The 19,406-nt window shown below is 41.4% G+C and overlaps 1 protein-coding gene across 1 annotated transcript; it reads right to left on the bottom strand.

Moving 5' to 3' along the window:
• Positions 1-5,168: 5,168 nt before the first annotated feature.
• On the bottom strand, positions 5,169-13,105 carry MPZL2 (myelin protein zero like 2). Its single transcript, XM_065882836.1, has 5 exons — positions 13,048-13,105; positions 11,901-12,067; positions 11,424-11,634; positions 8,501-8,648; positions 5,169-5,232 (listed from the first exon to the last, which is right to left on the bottom strand). Exons 1-5 carry the CDS (start codon positions 13,103-13,105, stop codon positions 5,169-5,171), a joined length of 648 nt encoding a protein of 215 aa, XP_065738908.1.
• Positions 13,106-19,406: the final 6,301 nt, after the last annotated feature.

The following is a 19,406-nucleotide window of genomic DNA, read 5'->3' as shown; positions in this document are numbered from 1 at the left end:
AATGGCGATTCGAAGTTGCCATAGTAACGTGGCTTCTTTCCAGAGCCACACCTGGACTTGCTCACTTCAAGTCAGCGATTCTTAACTCTCAAGTAGGAGTTCATTATTCCCGTTTGCTCGAAAAGGAAGTCGGACAGGCTTTGAAGAACTTACTATTTATTTTTACGGAATTCTGCAGGACTTAATCGTCTTGATCCCCTTGACTCTAAGCCAGAAGTTCTTTTTACTCCCTACAGATTATTTTATTTGAATGCTCTCAGAATAGATTTCTATAAATTTAGAGTTCAGAGGGACCTAGGAGATCATACAGGATCAGTCTGTGAATAAATATGTATTAGGCCTTCCTGTCAATTTGTGCCTCAAGACTGTTTGGTTCATGTTCATTTATTGTGTGTGTAGCTATTAACAGCATCCAGTTCAGTACTTACCTAAATTGGGTGTTTATTAAATTGCTGTTGACAGTGGCAATGATGAAATCATTACAAAAAGGAGCTGAGAGTTGTGCCACTTTTGGTTGGAACAGTGAGGAAGTGCTTGAAGTGAAATGAAGAGATGGTGTCACATTCTTCTGGAAAAGAGATGGGATGGTACCCTGCTCTAATCATTAGTCAACCTATTCTCCTGGAATCTATGTATATTTAATGAAAGCAAGAGAGGAACGAAAATGTGCTTCAGCTTTTGGGAAAGTTAATAACTTTCCGCTTTTCAACTCCCTTTACTAGACTTGAAAGCTGGTAGTTTTCTCTATTAAGAAGGTAATGTAAGAGTATCAAATGGAAGAGGTGATACTGTTCCTTCAAAAGAGTCCCCAAACTAAGTAGTTGGTTGTGCCCAATTCTCAGTTATTTGAAGCAATGTGGAAATTCATACAGGTTTATTTATCCAGTAGAAACTAATTCTATCCATTATTGACTTCCAGGCTGCCTCTAAGAAAATTTTTCAGTGAAGATAAAATGTATTCCCATCAGTTTTCTGTGACCTGCTATGTAAAAATTTTAGATTTGCATAAAAGCAAATTATATAATTGTAATGCTTTATTACTGAAGGTTATTTACATAGTGTTTAAAGCACAATAAAAAATAAGTTACAATACAAAAGTTCTCTTCAAGTAAAAGACACTGAACAGCCACGCTATATTAACCCTTGAATATTTAGCCGAGACACAAAAGCTACAAGTTTTGCTGGAAACACCTTCCATGAGTTTTTAACTACCTCTTTACACTTATGGAACATCACGCAGGCCATCTGTTTGAAGAAATACCCAATTACTATATTTTCAAAGGTTGAATTATACAGAAAAATAGAAAATGTGAAAGGTAATATAAACTTTAAATCTAATTTTTACTTTCAAAACTGGGTACTGAAACTGTACTTTTTTAGACAGTATAAAAGGCAAAATGAGACAGGTATGGAATGCATTTCAGAATCAAGGTTCACATGTAAATTATACCAGGTTTTTTTTTTTTAGTATTGGAAAAAATATCAAAGTTCATCATCTTTAAATACAGATAAACTATTTGGAAATTCCAGTTTTAAAAGAAATAACATCTTCAGCCTAGTTGGTGAAAACTGAAAATATCAAGCTGTAAACATGGGGGGCAGGCGGTAGGGGGAGAGGTTCCTAAACATTTAGATGTTTTCTATTCTTTAAGTAAGTGCTGCAGTAGCTTAAGTTTGGAAAGACACTGGGAGACTAGACACTTTTTGAAAAGTACTCTTCTTTCCATGACCCACTTATAAAGTTTGTTTTATCTACTAGTATAAGAGAAAAAAAAAAAAGTTGGTTACATTCTGTTAGTTTTGGTATTTCTTTGCCCCCAAACCAAATCCTCCCCCCAAATAAGAAACTGAAGTAAAAAATAAATAAAAGAAAAAAATTTAATGTCTTCCAGTTCTCAGAGCTTTGTATAACACCATACAAAATTATTATCATTTAGGGTGATTTTTTTCACTAGCCCTAAATTTTTTAATTGTAATATACTCCTTCAGAAACTCCATTTAACTGCTTAATGATTCCAGTCTACAAATAAGCATAGATTTTGCTCTGTTGTTATAAATAATTGAACTGGGGGAAAAGCTATAGTAAGCTAAACAGTCATTCACTGCTCATGAAAGATCTGAGCTGTTGATTGCTTGTCACAGCAGAGAAAAAAGGTGACAAGCAATTCATCTTGAGGTGGCCTTTGTCAATCTACTAGCATTTCTGTAACCTTCCCTAGTTACTCTGTGGTTTAGACTTGTACTACTGTAAACCTTGGATCAATTGACCAAAAACAAAAACAGAAACCTGCCATCTAGGGTACTGAAAGAAATTCAATAAAATAAGATGTGCCCCATACTTAAGGAGAGCCATAAAAATCAAACTGTTCTTTAACAGGTTGAATTTAGGATTTTCTGTTAATCAATCAAAAACAGGTGGGAGAATCAGCTCACCTTTTAATTGAGAGTGTGAGAAGGAAAGACTAAACATGTTAACTTTAGTAGCAAGAATGCTGCTCTAAGGAAACTAATATATTAAAGGAAATGTTATGACACACAAGTTGACTTTTATCCCATTTGATGCCAATATATATGTATACAAATCATAATCCACAAGGAGTGTTTAAGGGCAAAAATGTAGCTTCCTAGTATATAAAAGCTAATGAGCATTTGAAAAAAATACAATACTTGTACTCTGAAATTAAATAAAACCTTAGTAACAGGGCTGTGTGTGAGTCTGCTGGTATCTGCTCAAGAAGGGCCCTATGCTGGCACCAGAGGAACGTTGCTTGTCTAGGTGGTTATATACTGCAGAGCTGGTTGGAAGACAGGTCACAACTGGGAAAGCCAAAGAAAAGCTTCCATTAACACCAACTTATCTCAGGGTTCTTGTTCTTGGAAATCTTCAGCTTCCTGAAATACAAAACAAAAGTTTAAATGGATAATGTATATGGCAAGAGTGCAATAGGAGTACCTGGCATTATGAATACATATATATATGATCTATTCTCCATCGTAAAGGAAAATATTCGTAAGTATATTTGTCCTCTTCTAACTTAACTTTTAAAAGAAATTTCCTGATCCTTATTACATATTTCTCTGAGTCAGTGTCCTTAATTCATAGTCTCTGCCTTGCATGGACACTTGGATGATCCATAGCTGCTCACTCACATGCATTCATTCCTCTCTCTCTCTCTCTCTCCCCCCACCCCACCACCACCCCAACCCCTTTATTATAAACAAAATCAAATATACAGGGGCTTCCCTGGTGGCGCAGTGGTTGAGAGTCCGCCTGCCGGTGCAGGGGACATGAGTTCGTGCCCTGGTCTGGGAAGATCCCACGTGCCGCGGAGCGGCTGGGCCTGTGAGCCATGGCTGCTGAGCCTGCACCTCGGCTGGGCCCGTGAGCCATGGCTGCTGAGCCTGCGTGTCCGGAGCCTATGCTCCGCAACGGGAGAGGCCACAACAGTGAGAGGCCCATGTACCACAAAAAAAAATCAAATATACAGAAAAGTAAAGAAGGCAGTGTATGGAATTCACTATCACCTAATTTTAAAGTTTTTTTTTTTTTGCCTTATTTGCTATAAATACATATATTGGTGGGGGCTAAAGTTTTTAAAACAAATTACTGACATTTTAACCCTAAATACTCCAATATGCATTTTTATAATAGGGATATCTTCCTGTGTAACCACAATACCCTTATTATAACTAATAAAAGTTAATAATTCCCTATTGTCCAGATTGAAATTTTTCATATTAAGACTTGCCCAATGTCCCCCCAAATCTTTTTTATAACTAGTTTATTCAAATTAGTATCCATCCAGTCAGGGATTGTACACTGCACTTGATTGTGTTACTTCCTTAAACTTCTTTTTTTTAAATTAGGGTATAATTGCTTTACAATATTGTGTTAGTTTCTGCTGTACAGCAAAGTGAATCAGCTATATATATACATATATCCCCTCTTTTTTGGAATCCTTAAATTTTTTTCAATCTTAAACAGCCTCCATCTTTATTTTCCATGACTCTGGCTTATTAGAAAATCTGCTTGATTTTAAATATAGCCCTTGGTAAAAATCTCTCTGACACCATTTTTTTTTTCTAGGTTTACAATAGAACAATTTTTCTCCATATTCTATTTTATAAATCCTTGAGAACTTTCACTGGAGCTTTAGGCTATAAAAATGTGGCTCTTTTTGCAAATAATAATAGTGGACCTACTTCAGAGAACAGAAGAAATTGTGTTCATATGAAAAATAAATCATCCTACCTTTTAAGCCTAATAAAGCTAAAAACTGGAAAAACAAAACTACACACCACTAAAATTGGATTCATAGTCCCAATAACTAAATGAGAGTAGTAGAAATCAATTCCAGATAATACAAAAGTTCTCCTGTCAAAATGTCAAGCATATCTATTGGGTCACTCTCTTAAATGGCATGATTAGTTTACAATAAAACAAAAGAATAAAAGCAGATATGAATTCTTTCATTAAAAAAATGTATTTACATGTTGAAAGTTAATTTATTATTCTTTATGGTGGTAAATATAACCCCAAAGCCTCAAATAATCATAGAATTCTCTCAGCTTTACTGGTAGTAGGGTCTAGCTTCCTATCCTTTGCACAAAACACACTCAAAGGGGAAGCCATCGATAACACAGGAGAAGCCTTTTATCTCTCTGCCCAACTCCTCTAATTTCAAACAGGAAACACTTACCATATAATCTGGGAGATCCACAGTAGAAATGAGCCATATAAGAAAGCTAAGGAGGGGCTCCCCTGGTGGCACAGTGGTTAAGAATCTGACTGCCAATGCAGGGGACACGGGTTTGATCCCTGGTCCAAGAAGATCCCACATGCCGCGGAGCAACTAAGCCTGTGAGCCACAACTACTGAGCCTGCGCTCTACAGCCTGAGAGCCACAACTACTGAGCTCACGTGCTGCAACGTATGAAGCCCATGTGCTCTAGGGCCCACGTCCTGCAACTACTGAAGCCCTTGCCCTAGAGCCCATGCTCCACAATAAGAGAAGCCACTGCAATGAGAAACCCGCGCACCGCGAGGAAGAATAGGCCCTGCTCACCGCAACTAGAGAAAGCCCGCGCACAGCAACGAAGACCCAATGCAGCCAAAAAAAGCTAAGGAAAGAAATGAACCCCTTTGTGAAACTTACCATATAATAGTGTTAGTCTGTGTCTTCTAAATAAACAGAAACCTTTTTTTCTTGGTTGAGCTTTTCTTCTTCTTTTCTGTAACATAGAAGCAGAAACCAATGTCAGGGGAACAAGACAAGAAGCAAGGGAGGCAAATCCTACAAAGGTTTAGGTGTGATATATTCCCCCAAATTTGGGGAAGAATTGTATGCACCTGGGAGTAGATCCAAGCTTACAGAGCACTAAACCTATTAGCACTATCTAATAATACACATACCTCCACATGACCCTGGGTATCTGAACTTAGACACTTTACAGAATATTTGTAGAAGAGAATATTATTTTGGAACTCCAGGTTTAAAGCAGACACCTTAGTTTACCATTACTATTCTACCTCTAATTCAACTTCCTATTCAAAAAAGAAGAGCATAAAATAAAAAATAAAACAAACAAAAACAAAAAAAGACTGACCTAGAAGTCAACTTTATTGATCGTATTCTATCCAAACCAACTCAGAGTTGGGTTCATTAGTCTCCTTAAAAATCAATTCTATTTACTATAGTAAATATTTCTTGAGGAAAAGAAACAAATGGTGCTGGGACAGCTCAAAAATGACAACTGCAAAAGAATAAATTTGAACTACTTCACACCATATACAAGAATTGATTCAAAATTAATCAAAGACCTAAATGTAAGAACTAAACTGTAAAACTCTTAGAAGAAAACATAGGCATAAATCTTTTTGACCTTGGATTAGACAGTGGTTTCTTAGTTATGACACCAACAAAACAAGCAACAAAAGAAAAAAAGATAAATTGGACTTTTTCAAAATTTAAAGGACACTAATCAAGATAGTGTAAAGGCAACCCACATAAGGGGAGAAAATAATTGCAAATCCTATATCTAATAAGATGCTTTTGTATACTCCAAAATATATTTTTAAAAACTCGTAGGGCTTCCCTGGTGGCGCAGTGGTTGAGAGTCCGCCTGCCGATGCAGGGGACACGGGTTCGTGCCCCGGTCCGGGAAGATCCCACATGCCACGGAGTGGCTGGGCCCGTGAGCCATGGCCGCTGAGCCTGCGCGTCCAGAGCCTGTGCTCCGCAACGGGAGAGGCCACAATAGTGAGAGGCCCGCATACCGCAAAAAAAAAAAAAAAACCTCTTAAAACTTAACAATAAAAAGACAAGTAACCTAAATTTAAAGTGGGCAAAATATTTGAATAGGTGCATCTCCAAATTAGATATTTAAATAGCCAATAAACACATGGAAAGATGCTCAGCATCATTAGGAAAATGCAAATGAAAACTTCAATGAGATACCACTTCACACCCACTAGATGACTATAATCAAAAGGACAGACAATACAAGTGCTGTTGAGGTTGTAGACAAACTGGAACCCTCATACATTGTTGGTGGGAATATAAAATGGTGCAACTGTTTTGGAAAACTGTCTAGCAATTCCTCAAGAAGGTAACACAGAGTTACTACATATCCCAGTAATTCCACTCCTAGTTATATACACGGGAGAATTGAAAACATATGCCCATGAAACTTGTAGATGAATGTTCATAGTAGCATTAATCGAAATAGCCAAAAAGTGGGAAAAACCTAAATGTCCATCAACTGAATGGATAAATAAAATGTGGTCTATGCATACAATGGGATGTTATGCAGCCACAGGAAGAATGAAGTACTATAACATAGATGAACTTTGAAAGCATTATACTAAGTCAAAGAAGCCAGACAGGGCTTCCCTGCTGGTAAAGTGGTTAAGAATCCGCCTGCCAATGCAGAGGACACGGGTTCAAGCCCTGGTCCGGGAAGATCCCACATGCCGCGGAGCAAATGAGCCCGTGCGCCACAACTACTGAGCCTGTGCTCTAGAGCCCGTGAGCCACAACTACTGAAGCCCGTGCGCCTAGAGCCCCTGCTCTGCTACAAGGAGGAGCCATGGCAATGAGAAGCCCGCTCACCGCAATGAGGAGTAGCCCCTGCTCGCCACAACTAGAGAAAGCCCGCGCGCAACAACGAAGACCCAGCGCAGCCATAAATAAATAAATAAATAAATAAGAAGCCAGACATAAAAGGTCACATATTGTATGATCCCCTTTATATGAAATGTCCAGAACAGGCAAATCCATAGAGACAGAAAGCAGATTAGTAGTTGTCAGGGGCAGGTGAGGGAGGAAAATAGGGAGTGATGGCTAAAGGGTATGGAGTTTCTTTTGTGGAGGTGATGAAAATATTCTGGAATTAGTGGTGATGGTTACACAACTTTGTGAACATTAAATAATGAATTCTATTATATGTAAATTTTATCTCAATAAAAAAATATATTATGCACCTTATATCAGCATGGCTGACTTTGCTAGGCACTAATTCATAGAGCCCCTGCTGACAGCCCAGTGGTTCTTAGAAATGTATGCTTTACATTAAAAGTGAGGAATATCCAGGACTTCCCTGGTGGCGCAGTGGTTAAGAATCCGCCAGGGGACAAGGGTTCAAGCCCTGGTCCGGGAAGATCCCACATGCCGCAGAGCAACTAAGCCAGTGTGCCACAACTACTGAGCCTGCGCTCTAGAACCCGCGAGCCACAACTACTGAGCCCACCTGACACAACTACTGAAGCCCGTGCGCCTAGAGCCCGTGCTCCGCAACAAAGAGGAGCCACCGCAGTGAGAAGCCCGCGCACCGCAACGAAGAGTAGCCCCCCTCGCCGCAACTAGAGAAAGCCCGTGTGCAGCAACGAAGACCCAACGCAGCCAAAAATTAATTAATTAATTTTTTTTAAAGTGAGGAATATCCTAGAAAAGCTTTATATAAGTAAATTTTTATAATATCAAATCCTGCATAGTAAAGAAAGCTTATAATAAAATCTTCTGTAAAATTAAGAAACTAAAGTTACTAGACCCACAGACATAGAAAACAAACTTACGGTTTGTTTGTTTGAAAGAGTGGGGAGGGATAAATTAGGAGATTGGAATTAACATATACACGCTATAATATATAAAATAGAGAACCAACAAGGACCTACTGTATAGCACAGAGAACTATATTCAATGTTTTGTATTAACCTATAAGGGAAAAGAATCTGAAAAAGAATACATATATATATAAATCACTTTACTGTACACCTTAAACTAACACAACATTGTAAATCAACTACACTTCAATTTTAAAAAAGCTAAAGTTACTAATTCACGCCCTAACTTATCCATCCTGTGAGTTTGAATTCTTTTATGTAAGATTAACTCGAGAGGAAGAACATCTGTCCAACAATTATTTAGCCCCACTATAAAATACCAAGAGTTGCCATAAAACAGTGTTAAAAGAAGACTTTCCCAGAACTGCCCAGCCTTACGATTTTATCTCCACCACTTTATGAGCTCTTTCAGCCCGTCGCTTTTTCCGGAAATGCTGGAAGAGGACCACCACAATTACTATTATGACCATCAGTGCACAGGCGGAGCCAATGGCCAGGGCCAGGAAGTGGATCTCAGAGAAGCGTACTGTAAGGAGAAAAGATCAAGTTGGGGTTCTGAAAAGAGGAAGACTATAATGAAATCTAAAGATATTCATCCTTTTTTTAAAAAATAAATTTATTTATTTTATTTATTTATTTTTGGCTGCATTGCGTCTTTGTTGCTGTGTGCGGGCTTTCTCTAGTTGCGGCAAGCAGGGCCTGTTCTTTGTTGCCGTGCACAGACTTCTCATTGCGGTGGCTTCTCTTGTTGCGGAGCACGGGCTCTAGGTGCGTGGGCTTCAGTAGTTGTGGCACACGGGCTCAGTAGTTGTGGCTCACGGGCTCTAGAGCACAGGCTCAGTAGTTGTGGCGCACGGGCTTAGTTGCTCCACGGCATGTGGGATCTTCCTGGACCAGGGCTCAAACCAGTGTCCCCTGCATTGGCAGGCGGATTCTTAACCACTGCACCACCAGGGAAGTCCCAAGATATTATTCCTTAAATGGAATCATTTAAGGGGTGTATTTTCATCTTTAAATGAAATCTTCCTTTCTTCTACGATATTAATTTTGTAAAGTCTAGTAGCAGTAGAAAAGCCATACAGGGATTTCCCTAGCAGTCCAGTGATTACGACTCCGTGTTTCCAATGCAGGGGACGCAGTTTCAATCCCTGGTTGGAGAACTAAGATCCCATATGCTGTGTGGTGTGGCCAAAAAAAAAAAAAAGTAGGAAAAGCATACAGACTACTTTAGCGGTTCTCAAACTTTGGTTCTAGGAGTAGCAGCTACAGAATTACTTGAAAACTTTGAAATGCGAGTTCTATCAGGCCCCACCCCAGACCTAATGCATTACAGGGGGCACCCAGCAATCTGTTTTCATTTGTCCTCCAGATGATTCTGATGCACGCTAAAAGTTTGAGAACCACTTGGCCAGTTGATCTACCTAGTGGGGTAAAGTTATTGCTGACCTAATCGAATCCAGTGTCTAAACTATTTCTCCCCGAATCCTTCTCTCCTCTGTCATGCAGTCAGTCATTTATTCAGGCTTATTAAGGGCCTATTATGCTCCAGGGACTCTGATGGAAATACAAAGCCAAAAGAGACATTACCTTCAAGGAACTCATGCCCACTGGAAAGATAGACAAGTAAATCAGTAACTATAGTCTAGTGGATATATGATGCAAGAGAGAACCCAAAGGGAAGGGTCCCTAAACCAGGCTAGAGTCTGTGAAGCCTGGGTCTCTTAATTTTTACCTTGATTTCTGACTTAAATTTCAATGAACCCTCAGAGCCAGAAAAGACATTAGAGAATATTTAGCCCAGGGGTTCCCAGCCTGGAGTCTATGAAGGAAGATGGGGGGCGGGCAGGGCACAAGCCCACAGAATCCATGTCATATTGTGTGTACATTGTTTGTGGTAAACAGGGGTTATGGCATTCATTAGGTTCTCTAAGAGTACCGATCCCAATATGTTGAAGAACCAAGTGTTCTTATCTACCTGTTCATTTTGCAGGATAAGAAACTGAGAGCCAAAGACATTACATTACTTCTTTCAGTACTCAAATGACTTCTCCAAGGTCATACAGCTCTCTACTGATAGGGCCTTGAAGGATGATACTAGGAATGAAAGGAGGAAATGATACCACTTTATAGGCTTTTACATTTTGGGTAGTAATGTTGTGTGTTGGTTAAGAGCATACAGCAGAGACAGCTAGGTTAAAGTACCAGGTCCTAAAAAAAAAAAGTACCAGGTCCTGTGTGATTTGGGGTAACTAACTTCTTTGAGCCTCAGTTTCTTCAAGGTATAAAATAGAGACAACAATATTCACTTCTTGAGTTCTTATAAAATATAAAATCGCTCATGTAAATTGTTCCACGCTGTGCCTGCACATAATAAAGTTTCAATATATGGTAATTATTATAATTTTCAGTACAATTCAAGAGTTTGGGGGGATTTATTTTCATTACTTCATTTTATCCTCACCATAATTTTTGCTATATTATTCTCACTTTACAGGAGAAAAAGAAAAGTTATTTACAGCTGGTAAACTGTAGCAGTGACTCAAACACAAATTTACAACTTGTAAGTTTTATGGTCTTTGCTTTTTGTTGTCTGGCAGCTTTCCAGGTTGTCCTTTATAGAACTGCAGGCAATACAGTGCCTTCGTTTGGAGCACAATTTTGGAGACAGAGATGCTTGGGTTTGAGTTCTGAGTGACTCTATTTATGAGCTCCATGACTTTAGACAAGTGACTTAACCTCTATGAGCATCGGTTTCCTCATTAGTAAAATGGGGGGGGGGGGGGGAGGAGCACACTAAGAGCACAATAAAATGATACAATATGTAAAGATTAGATATGATATGTAAATCCCCTAGCACATGGGAAGTGTTCAATAAACAATAACTACCCTTACTGGGATCTGCCTCCAACAGTGGTTGTGAGAATTAAATGAGATAGTACATGTCAAGAACTTTGGTCAGTGCCTGATGTAGAGTAGGTACTCAATAGTACCTTGTGAATAAATGAGTGAATGAATGGACCTATTGTGTTAGCCTTTTATCGGAGGGTTGCTTCCTCTCCCTTTCACGATCTCAATGCCATTTTTGTAACAGATTCCTTAGGTTCCTTTATTTTCTGTTTCTTTCCACAGCCAAACAAAGCCTTCCTCTTTTTTACCCCAGGACTCTTCACTCTCCCTCTGCAGTTTCCAGATCCAAAGGGTTGGTCCTTCTCTCTACTCTTTCAGCCATCACAAAAGTTTGCCCCTCTCTTTTCTACAAGCTCTCACGCTTTCCAAAACGATTTTTCTCTGCATCACCTACCAGTTTGCACAACGCTGAGCTGGATCTCCCCTATCAGCCCATCAACATCAGGTGGGTTCTTCACCTGGCAGGTGTATGTCCCATTGTCATCAAACTGTAGCTTCCAGAGGAGGATGGAGACATCATACCGCTCAGGGTTCCCATCCCAGACCACCCGGTCCTTGAAACGCCCACTCATGGGTCTGAAAGGATCCACATGGTAGTAGAAAACCTAGAGAGGAGAAATGGCCAAAGGTCTTATTTGGTACCTGGGAAGGGAGGCTGAGATGGCAGGACCTGAAGAGAAATGCCAGCAAGCCTGACTGCCCCATCTGCAGCTCTCCTGCAAGAACCTCTTGCTTTCCCCTTCGCCAGCCTCTCAGTTCTGTCTGTTGATTTGTTTCCCAGCTTTACCCTGTGCTTGTTGCTAAGAAAAATACAGGAAGGGCAAGGAGACATGGACTGGCTTATTTTCCTAACCAAGGGACCCTTACTTACAAACTGCTCAGGGCCCCCATCTCGAGGACGGAAATTCCAGGTCACTGTTAGAGCATCACCCACAGGGGCAAAGCTGGAGAAAGTGCATTTTAACCGAACATCGGTCCCATTGACAGCCTCCAGCACACGGGGAGTGTAAATTTCCACAGCTGCTATTGGCCAAAGAGCTGCAAAGAAAAAAAGGGAAAGGAAGGGTTAACAGGAGATGTGTATTAAGAGAATTTCTGCTGACACTACCAAAATAAAGGTCTGAGTAGGGCATCAAACAGAACTGAGATGCCTCAGCTCTCACTCAAACTCACTTCACCCAGAGTCTACATACTCCTACCTACATGCAACCTTCACCCTCCCATTCCTTAAACACCTACAAGTACCACACAGCACTCTCACTTTCTCCAAAGCATGATACCCTAGCCTCATGGTACCCACTTCAACACTGCTGTAAACAAACTACAAACATCGGCAAATAAAATTGAAAGCAGAAACAAAACATCAGAACTAATCAGAACATGAATTAGACATGTATTCAGATTAGGCATTGTATGTTATGTGTCTGATGGTCCCCTAGCAGGTAAGTTTTCCAGAAAGTGTCCTTGTTGTGTGAATTTCACACTGTTCCTAGTCTTCTGCAGAAACTGAGTTAATCAGTCCCAGACAGTTTAGCTTGCCTGCGCCACTGGAACCTTTATACCACGTGGCATTTTTTTAGCATGATATTTACATTTAGAATGTGCGTGTTGGGGCAGTTACAAAGCCCCAGTGGGTCTCTCTCCTTAACAATCTCAGCTTTCCCAGTGCTGCCGAGAGCCCCAGGCAAGACCCACACACAGAAATCGAAGTGCTAAGTTCTGCCAGCAGTGGGAGGTTGAGAGTAGCCACAAAAAATGGTGTGTAACCTGAGATTAGAAAACTCTCTCTGTGCCTGAATCACTGGCACCTGAGAACACACCTAAACCTGTTTTTCCAAAAGCAACTCCCCCAAAACAACCCACCACTTCAGTTTCACTAAAGTCAAAACTAAAATGAAATGCAACTGTGGCTCAGGCTCCAAAGAGCTCCAAAGCTCTTGCAACTTCTTCAGCAATTAGCTAACTTTATAGGGTAGGCAGTGAAGGAGGTAGGCTCAGAGAAGCCCGCGAGCTCTTACCTGTGAGCTGTATGCCGAGGAGAAAAAGCACAGCACGCATAGAGCTCTTGCCATACATGAGGGAAACCCAGCCCTGGCCCCAGAGACCAGACCGGGCAGACAGAGCGTTCCAGCACCCCGCCAAGGCCACTCCAGGAGGAAAGCGCACGGCGTTTTTCCGGAGAGGGGAGTCAGTCCCTCACCTATGGGAACCTGAGCACCCGTGCCTGTGAGTCATTCCTGCTCTGCCGGTGCTGGAATGAAAGGTGGGGCCTCAGCTCCCAACGCCCTCCTTCCCTCCTTCCTTTCCTCCCTCCCACCCTCTGTGCTACAAGCGCGTCTGCAGAAAGTCCTGTGCAGTCCTGTCTTAACTTTTCAGTTTATCTGGACCCTGGCCTCTGGATGGCCTTGAAAACAGCCAGAGGAGGTGGTGCCCGTCTGAAATGTCCCAGGCTGCTTTGGTTCTGGCCCACACACACACGTTTTTTTAAAAACAGGTTTCAGGCTCGTCTGAGAAGTGAATGCTGAACCTACCTGCAGTGATTCCACTTATCAAAGCACCTCCCTTCGGCCACAGCAGCGGAAACTGGGTTTCCAAATCCAAAGTAATCAGAATTCCTTAGGACCCTCTGTGCTCAAGAAGTCCTACAGTTTATACCCTCAATTTTAACCAAATGTTACCACAAGGATTGCCGTACCTTTTCTAGCTGCTAGCTTTCCCTGAGACCCACCTAAAATAGACTGACCAAAACAAATCTCAGTGTTTAATGACCCTTTACGTTTGAAGGATTTAAAGAGGAATCAGGACATCATCCTAGCTCATTTACCCTATCTCAAGACAGTTTGCAAAGTGCTTTTATCTACACAACACTGCCATGAGGCATTCCCATTTCGCCAGTGAAGACGCTGAGAGCCCAGAGAAGTGATTTGCACGGCCAGCAGGTAGCGGAACTGGAACTTTTTTGACTTTTTTTTTTTTTTTTTGGCTGCACGGCATGTGGGATCTTAGTTCCCCAACCAGGGAGGGATCCAACCCATGTCCTCTGCAATGGAAATGCAGAGCTTAAGTCCCCTTTTTGACTCTTAAATCTAGTTCTCTTTCCACAAAATAATAGCTAATGTGAACAATCAGACAGAGGACTCTCAAGGAAAAGTTTTTCCTAATAACTTTTTTGTACCTCTGATTTTATCTGCCATTTTGGGGGCAGCCATCTGTCTGAGAAATCTAAAGAGTTGAGGACTTTAAATGAGCAAAGGTGCCTCCTTGTCTGGAAGGACGATGGGTAATTGTTACAGGTTAATGAAGCAGCGTGGAAACAGCAGTAGGAGGGGGATGAAGATTACACACACAGTTAAGAAGTAGGCTTGACCAGGAATCTAACCTAGAACAGAAGAAACAAATTGCCCTTATGCCTGGATTAGCAATCTAGAAACTCTTTAGTGATTCATAAAGTCTCCTAGTGAGACCCTGGAACAAAGAAGTTTCCAGGACGGGGAGGAAGGGGCAAGCTAACTAGAAAAAATAAAACAGCATAAAGAGGGAAGCAAAGAGAAAATTCCACCAAGAGAGAGGCAGATTACGGAAGAAGAAGAAAAGCAAAAGAGGAGAGAAAAGCAGCAGGAGAAAGATGTCATGATGATGGAGCAAAGAAAGGTAAACAACAGCAAAAATCAGTCCCCATTAGAACTGAGGAAACAGGGGCTCCCCAAATGAAGATCAGCGGTGTCCCAGCGTGAGTGTCCTGGGAAGAGTGTTTCTGAACACAGAATGTTTAGCTCCTTTGTCAGCTTCTAGGTCGGAAATGCTGGGGAAACATTTCAAATGGTGATAGGATAAAAGAGCTTTTCTGGTATGTAGGTCCAAAGAGTTCAGCTCCAGGAGCCTGAAAGAAAAGGAGTTAAGGAAACTTGAGCCTCTTTGTTGGCTTTCAAATTGCAGGGCAGTGCAGCTCTGGAGAGGTAAAGCCTGAGGTTTTGAAGTCTACCACAAATTGCAAACTTTGGTCAGAGGTAGGGTTACCAAAAGGCTCAGGGATGCAGTGAACAGCAGCATGAGAGGAATCGGGGCGGGAAGGACTGAACAAACTGCTCCTTTGTCAGGAGGAGAAGATTCCCCCCTCCCAGGTAGCCAGAAGCCCTGTGAGCTGGCTGCCAGCACTGCTCTGGGGAGTCAGCCGCTGCCCAGACCCCATTCCTCAGCAGAGTTCAAGTTCCTGGCTGTGTGCCCGGCAACACCCAATTCCTTCCAGTTAGCAGGAGAGTCACCCGGTTCTCCTCCCTGGGTGGGGAGGGGAGAGGCCAAGGGCTGGACTTGCTAAGTAGAGAAAACACTAAAGAAAAAGGACGTTTGTCCCTAAGAGTCCCCAGGATGCCAATCAGCAGGAGTCTGACCAGAGCTGGAGGCATCTGGGTAAGGCCTAAGTTACAGTTCAGTTTGTATCTGGGCAAATGAGAGAAAAGGAAGAGGAGTTCTGGAGTTTAAAGAGAAGGAAAGTGAAGTTTTCAGAGACATTACTTTTCCTCTAAACTTTTCCAGAGAAAAATTCTGATTGTCATTAAAATTCGTGGCATACTAAGTTTTGAAAGCACCTCATCTGTCCCTTCCCCTACACATTTCCTAAAAATATTTCTGATGGATACTGAGACCTTGGTCAGTAGGAAACTCACTGGGGGCTCAGAAGACAAAGAGGACAACTGGCCTGTATCAATATTTGTAAAAATTGTTTTCTTAGCATCCTAGGCAAAAATGTTTTTTTTCACCACAAGATGAAAATAGCATTCTGTGAAGCAAGGAAAACAAATAATTCAGCTCTTGGGGTGGTTCAAATAAAGTATTTAGTTACTCAAAAGTTTTGGTCCATATGTCTTTCTTACTAGAAAAGCTTTATGAAATTTTTGTTATATGCTAGGCTAGAAATAAAAAGTAGAATAAGAAGGACTTCTTAAATAAATAAATAAATTTTTTTTTTTTTTAAAAGTAGAATAAGACATTTCTGCCTGGGAGGAAAAATCAGTCTAAAGAGGATTGGGAGGTGGGGTGTGTACGTAAGCAAGTAGTTACCGAATTTGTGACTTTTGAACCAGTCCTAAAAGGCTGAATAGAGAGGAGAGAAGAGAAACAGATGGGTGGAATGTGGTATCCACAGGAACCTGCAAACAATTCCTCAAATCTAGTGCATAGGGAGGAGTGGCAGTTCGGGAGACTGGAGAGAGGTTGTTGAGGGTCCTCATTCGCCATCTGAAGGTGTATGGACTTGATCCTGACAAATATATCCGTTGGGAGTAGCTAACATGTGACCAGAGGAGAGAATTTGGTATTTCCCAGAACCATAAAAAATAACAAGGTATAACTGAATCACTTTGCTGTACACTTGAACATGTAAATTAACTATACTTGAATTTTTTTTTAATGGTTAAAAAACAAATAAGGAGGGACTTCCCTGGTGGCGCAGTGGTTAAGAATCCGCCTGCCAGTGCAGAGGACATGGGTTCAAGCCCTGGTCCAGGAAGATCCTGCATGCCGCAGAGCAGCTAAACCCGTGCACTACAACTACTGAGCCTGCGCTCTAGAGCCTGTGAGCCACAACTACTGAGCCCACGTGCCACAACTCCTGAAACCCATGTGCCTAGAGCCCATGCGCTGCAACAAGAGAAGCCACCGCGATGAGAAGCCAGTGCACCACAATGAAGAGTAGCCCCCACTCGCCGCAACTGGAGAAAGCCCACGCACAGCAACAAAGACCCAACGCAGCCAAAAATAAATAAATAAAAACAAATAAGGAGGGAAGGCCTTGAGACATCAACCACCACATACTCAACCAACTGTCTCATAAGGCCCCTGGCCTAGGAGCCAGAATGAATATATAAACTTATTATGTGTTTTCAGAAGACTCAGACTCCTAGCCTTCCCTAACCAACAATTCCAATCTATAGCTCCTTTGTTTTTTTTCTAACTCCCTCTGGTTTAGAGACCTTTTCAAAGATGAGAGAGAATGTCAGAGTCCCAGATGAGAGGTGGGTTCTCAGCCCAAGGAAGAGGTGTGTTCCCTTGGGTCCTCCTCCTTGCCTCAAGGTTCCTACAGATAGTCCAGGGCAAGTCTGGATCTGAGACTGAGCTCTAATGGCTTAGTAAAACCATGGGTAGGAATGCTCTTCTACCTCCCCACCTCTTGGCAGCTTATATGTACACTTCTCCAGTAAAGCCTCAGACTCCTTTCTTAATTATAGAGGAGAGGCGTCATAATCTTATTAAACAACCCAAGGAAGAGACTCTGAAGTTTAACCTTTCATATTCTAAAGAGAAGTTAGATGGATTTGCACAGGGTTGGAGAGAGAGGGTGTCTTTAAAGATAAACTTGAAGAGTCTCCCAGGAGGATAAAGAGACTTTAATGGAGACATTTGTCTATCTCCCTGTTTACCATAGGCACTACATCTAAATACTGGGTGAGAATTTACATTTACATAGTGCTTATTGATGAATGTGGTACCTTCTGGTTACCATGACTAATTTTCATTCTTAGGAAATTATTTCATTTCCTGAGAAAAGAAATAGCCTCTTCTTATACTTCTTTTTCTTCTTCTTTTTTTTTTTTTTTTTTTTTTTTTTTGCTAGTAAATATTAGGAAGCATGAGGCATAGGAACTGGAGTCCAACCTGCTTAGATCCAAATCCAAGCTTGGCCACTTAGTTAGCAGTGTGACCTTGGGCAGTTATTTAATTCTCTGTGCCTCAATTATCTTACACGTGAAATGAGAATAATATCTGCCCCATAGGTCTCCCCTGGTGGCACAGTGGTTAAGAATCTGCCTGCCAATGCAGGGGACACGGGTTCGAGCCCTGGCCCGGGAAGATCTCACATGCCGCAGAGCAACTAAGCCCGTGCACCACAACTACTGAGCCTGTGCTCTGGAGTCTGTGAGCCACAACTACTGAGCCTGCGTGCCACAACTACTGAAGCCTGTGCGCCTACAGCCTGTGCTCTGCAACAGGAGAAGCCACGATAATGAAAAGCCCGCACAATGCAACGAAGAGTAGCCCCCGCTCGCTGCAACTAGAGAAAACCCATGCGCAGCAACGAAGACCCAACACAGCCATTAATTAATTAATTAATTAATTAATACTATCTGCCCCATAGACTTAGTATAAGAATCAAGTGAAATGCTGTATTTAAAAAGCTCTTTGTGCAGTGCCCATAGAAAGCACTCAGTAAATTTAGTTGTTTGTGGTTATACTTAGTTAACATATTGAAAACTGTTCCCATGACCACTGGGAAAAGGTCTAGCAGTTTCTTGTAAAGCTAAGTTTCATATAAAGCTAACCACCTTAGCAATTTCACTCCTAGGTATTTATCCAAGAGAAATGAAGTTATATATCCACAAAATTACTTGTATGAGACTATTTGGAGAAGTTTTATTCATAATACCCCAAATTGGAAACAGCCCAGGGGTCCATCAACAGAAAAATAGATAAATACTCCATAGAATACTCATATGATGGGTTACTACTCAGGAATAAAAAGGAACAGACTACTGATACATACAACCACAGGCATGAATCTCAAATATATTATGTTGAACAAAATTAGCCAGACATAAAGTAGTACTTGCTCTTTTTTTTTTTCAACTTTTCTGAAGATTTTAATTTATTTATTTATTTTTGGCTACGCTACACTGGGTCTTCGTTGCTGCGTGTGGGCTTTCTCTAGTTGCGGTGAGCAGGGACTAGTCTTCGATGCGATGCACGGACTTCTCATTGAAGTGGCTTCTCTTGTTGTGGAGCATGGGCTCTAGGTGCGTGGGCTTCAGTAGTTGTGGCACGTGGGCTCAATAGTTATGGCTCACAGGCTCTAGAGCTCAGACTCAGTAGTTGTGGTGCACGGGCTTAGTTGCTCCGTGGCACGTGGGATCTCCCCAGACCAGGGATCAAACCCGCGTCCCCTTCATTGGCAGGTGGATTCTTAACCACTGTGTCACCAGGGAAGTCCCAGTACTTACTCTTTGATTCCACTTATTTGAAGTTCTAGAACAGGCAAAACTAATGTTTGGTGGGAAAAAATCATAACAGTGTTTGCCCTTGGGGGAGTGAGTGGGGGAAGGAATAGACTGGAGAGGCATGAGGAACACTTCTGGAGTGATATTAATGTTCTGCATCTTGACATGGGTTTGGGTTATAGAGGCTTAGGCATTTGCCAAGTTCTTTGAATGGTATGTGCTTAAGTCTTGTGTGTTTCATTGTCTGCAAATTTTATTTCAATGTATTCTTAAAAGGAATTATAAATGAATATTGAACTCTCATTAATGCTGAAGTATGTAGGAGGATGTGTCCTGATGTCTGAAATTGTAAAATGCATACAAAAAATAAGATATTAATGGATAGGTGG

The sequence above is a fragment of the Phocoena phocoena genome, chromosome 8 (genome assembly GCF_963924675.1).
Source record: "Phocoena phocoena chromosome 8, mPhoPho1.1, whole genome shotgun sequence".
Taxonomy (NCBI): domain Eukaryota; kingdom Metazoa; phylum Chordata; class Mammalia; order Artiodactyla; family Phocoenidae; genus Phocoena; species Phocoena phocoena.
Note: the sequence above shows the minus strand (reverse complement) of the source record. Positions and strands in the feature narration are given on the sequence as shown.